The 3308-nt window shown below is 34.3% G+C and overlaps 1 protein-coding gene across 1 annotated transcript; it reads left to right on the forward strand.

The window, feature by feature from the left end:
* The first annotated feature begins 713 nt into the window (after positions 1–713).
* LOC149398604 (uncharacterized) lies at positions 714–2002 on the forward strand. Its single transcript, XM_089614623.1, has 4 exons — positions 714–755; positions 977–1424; positions 1533–1661; positions 1790–2002. Exons 2-4 carry the CDS (start codon positions 984–986, stop codon positions 2000–2002), a joined length of 783 nt encoding a protein of 260 aa, XP_089470749.1. The 5' UTR covers positions 714–755; positions 977–983.
* The last annotated feature ends 1306 nt before the right edge of the window (positions 2003–3308 follow it).

Here is a 3308-nt window from a genome sequence, read left to right on the forward strand (position 1 = left end):
TTTTTAAAAGAAGTTTGATCAGGTAATTCTACTTTATTTTCTAATTTACAAAATTTGGAGCCCGGCCCATTTTCAACCAAAACCTATAAAAAGGAAGCTCAGCAACGTGTCTGTTATCATAATCAATTTCGTTTATTAATATTATAAAGAAACAAAAGATCTCTCCGAGTTGGAATGGCGAATTCAAGGGAACAAGAATTAAGAGATTCCCAGCCAAAGCTCAGGTGAAATAATTTAGGGATTTAAGTTGATTCGTGATCGTCTGTTTTGCGTGTAATTTTGTTAGCTTAGTTCGATGTATATATTTAATCTAGAATTCATTTTTCTGCAAGACCAAATTTTAGGGTTATTATATTAATTCATAATCGAACTTTGTTTTCTAGAGCTTTTTTGCTTTTTTTTTTCCTTCTTTGTATGTTATTACTCCTGATTTCTTTGTTCAGTTCGATCCTTATTTCATTTATATTGAATTTTAGGGTTTGAGGAATATATTGATCGAAAATCGAACTTTGTTTCCAGAGATTTTTTGCTTTTTTTTTTTTTTTTTTTTTTTTTTTTTTTTTTTTTTTCATTTGTATGTTATAATTCTCCTGATTACATCGTTCAGTTCGATCCTGAAATTCATTTATCTGCAAGATCGAATTTTAGGGTTTGAGGTATATAATGATCGGAAAAATTGAACTAACAATTTGTTTCAGAATGGGAGAAGAAGAGAGAAGAAACGAACCAACAATTCTCAGAATTGGGGATTCAAGGTATGAGAATCTATGTCAAAGTTTAGGGCTAAATAATGAACTGTGGTTCGTCATGCAATCATGGCTCGTATTTAGGGTTTAGGTCTTCTGAGATACGAATTTGATCTGCAATACGAAAATTTTTATGTACCGATTGTAGATCCAAGTTAGGGTTTGTTTTTGGGATCTTTTTTGTGTGTGATTCGGCTAACTAGTTGTTCGTGTTTTTGGAATCACCAAAGCGATGTCATGAAATTCGACCTTTGGAAGTTAAAGTCTACCAATAGAGCCGTACGGGGCGAGGGGATGCTGGAGGCAGTGAGATACGAGGTGGCGCTTCTCGATGCACAAGAGAAATGCTTTTGTTCTTCATTCGGCGATGTCGATCATGGCGATGATGATGATGGCGATGTCGATGATGGTGATGATGATGATGATGATGATAGTTTTTGTGGTGTCGATCAAGGTGATCCTAGGTATGAAGATTTCCATGTCGGTGGTTGTAGCAATGTCGATGATGTCGATGATGATGATGATGATGATGATGTCGACGTCGATGTCGATGTCGATGATGAAGCCCCTGTTGAGGAAGCCTTGGCTGATTTGAAACTAGACGAACCTGTCTACTGCTCTGAATCTGAAAGACTGTTGGCTTTGGACATGTATAATCAGCAAGTTAAGGAATCTGAGGTAATGCATATCTGTGTGTATGTATGTATGTATGTTGAATTATAAATATACAGAGTGCATTCCTTGGTGGTAGAGATTTGATGGTTTGTTTTGTGAATCACTATTCAGGGGTTTCGTGTTAGTCCGTGGGCTGCGAAGGCAATAAATCGTTTATCCGGATTCAAGCCGATGTCTGAGATGGATTGGATAATGGCCGCCGGGTTTGTTCTATCAGTTTACAACGAAGAGCACTTCGAGGTAATTCTCTGACTTTGCTTTCCCATGATACAATCATATACATTTGGTGCTCCGTGAATTATAGCCTATATTTCAGCATAGTGATCTATATCATTAACTATCGATTTATATGTGATCGTATGTGTCAGGATATGGAAAATGATTTGAAGCTGAAGAGAGTTGTGAGAGCGACAAGGTGCGGAGGCCAACACAATTACCAAGCTCTATTGACATTGGAGACCACGAACGGCGAGTTCTACGAAACCATATTAGATTTGGTTGGTGATAAAGCCATAAGTTATAAAAGCATACGGATGTTCAGGCGCGCGCTGTATTATCCGAGCCTCCCTAATTTCACCTGATCCTCATCATATCACTATGATGCTTTTTCATAACCCCTATGAAACCTCCCATGTGATTAGCTCTAACTTTGCTCTATGAATTTCAAGCCTTGTTAGTTTAGGATCGGTTGGCTGAAATCCCTTACATCACGGAGATTTGGGCTTTTAAAGCTTTGCCCAACAACACCCTCAATGAATCTTATTCTTCTCTTTGGTGCTTCCCCACTAAAATTCTATCATGAGCTTCTTAATCTCCTTCACAAGGTTTTAAGGGAGTTTGAAGACGCTCATTACATTTATTACTTTAGCGTTTGTTTAGTGTGGGTGGCGATTGTTCATAATTTGAAGAATTCATTTTTTCGCGAATAAAAAATTAAACTTAGATGTACTATCTTTGCAATTAATATATATCGTATATACTTGTTTCGGAAACTATATGTGAAAAGGTATTTTTGAAATTAATTGTGGAAATAATCAGCTTTTATTTCAAAAATATTTTTTATATTGTGGACAAATATCTTTCTTGATGTTTATATATATATATATATATATATATATATATATATATATATATATATATTTAAAGTTTTTAGTTTCTATTTACCATTTAAAAATAATCTCAAATTAACTTTCATAATTTAAAAAACAATTTTTAAAAAATTGTAGAATATTTACTATTTAAAAATGTTACACTCAATATACACTACTTCCGTGATTTTTCCTACAAATTTTTTTTTTAACAATAAGTGGCCCTTTTGAACAATAAGTGGCCTGCCCGGCCCAATTTTTTCAACAAAAACGTATAAAAAGGAAGCTCATCAACGTTTGAATTTTAGCTATTATAGAAAGAAAAAAAATTATCTTGGGGTTGGGATTGGAGAATTCAAGGTACTTGTTCGTCCTCTTCCCTGATTTTATTCTATATTCCAGAACAAGAATTAAGTGATTCGCTGCCAAACATAGGGGCGAAGATAACAAACGTGACGAAGATCGTTAATTTAGCGACGACGAAAAACCTAACGAAGATACATACAACTCGATCATATGATAATGATAAAAACATGACATAGAGAAATAGTAACAACTAAAAGAGAGGGAAGAAAATGGAGTAATTTGAAGAGAAAAATAGAATGTCTATTAAATTTTGCAAGCTAATTTTGCTAGCTAGTGGCTGAGTTTTATCAAATGTCCTCGTTCCAAAATATATTATATTTTCCCAAGCTTCTACGCAAGTTTAATTTAGTAACAATTGCATCTTTATCTAGATCTTCTCACATACTTACAAAAAACAAAAAACAAAAACTACTGCTAATAGTTTTGATAGGTA

This window comes from Urtica dioica, chromosome 5 (assembly GCF_054948205.1).
Source record: "Urtica dioica subsp. dioica isolate 48M chromosome 5, U.dioica_male_clone48M_v1_H2, whole genome shotgun sequence".
Taxonomy (NCBI): Eukaryota; Viridiplantae; Streptophyta; class Magnoliopsida; order Rosales; family Urticaceae; genus Urtica; species Urtica dioica.

Coding starts and splice junctions, on each gene's coding strand:
- LOC149398604 (XM_089614623.1), top strand. CDS start 984: ATGAAATTCGACCTTTGGAAGTTAAAGTCTACCAATAGAGCCGTACGG. Junction 1,425..1,532: donor AGCAAGTTAAGGAATCTGAG/GTAATGCATATC, acceptor ATCACTATTCAG/GGGTTTCGTGTTAGTCCGTG. Junction 1,662..1,789: donor ACAACGAAGAGCACTTCGAG/GTAATTCTCTGA, acceptor CGTATGTGTCAG/GATATGGAAAATGATTTGAA.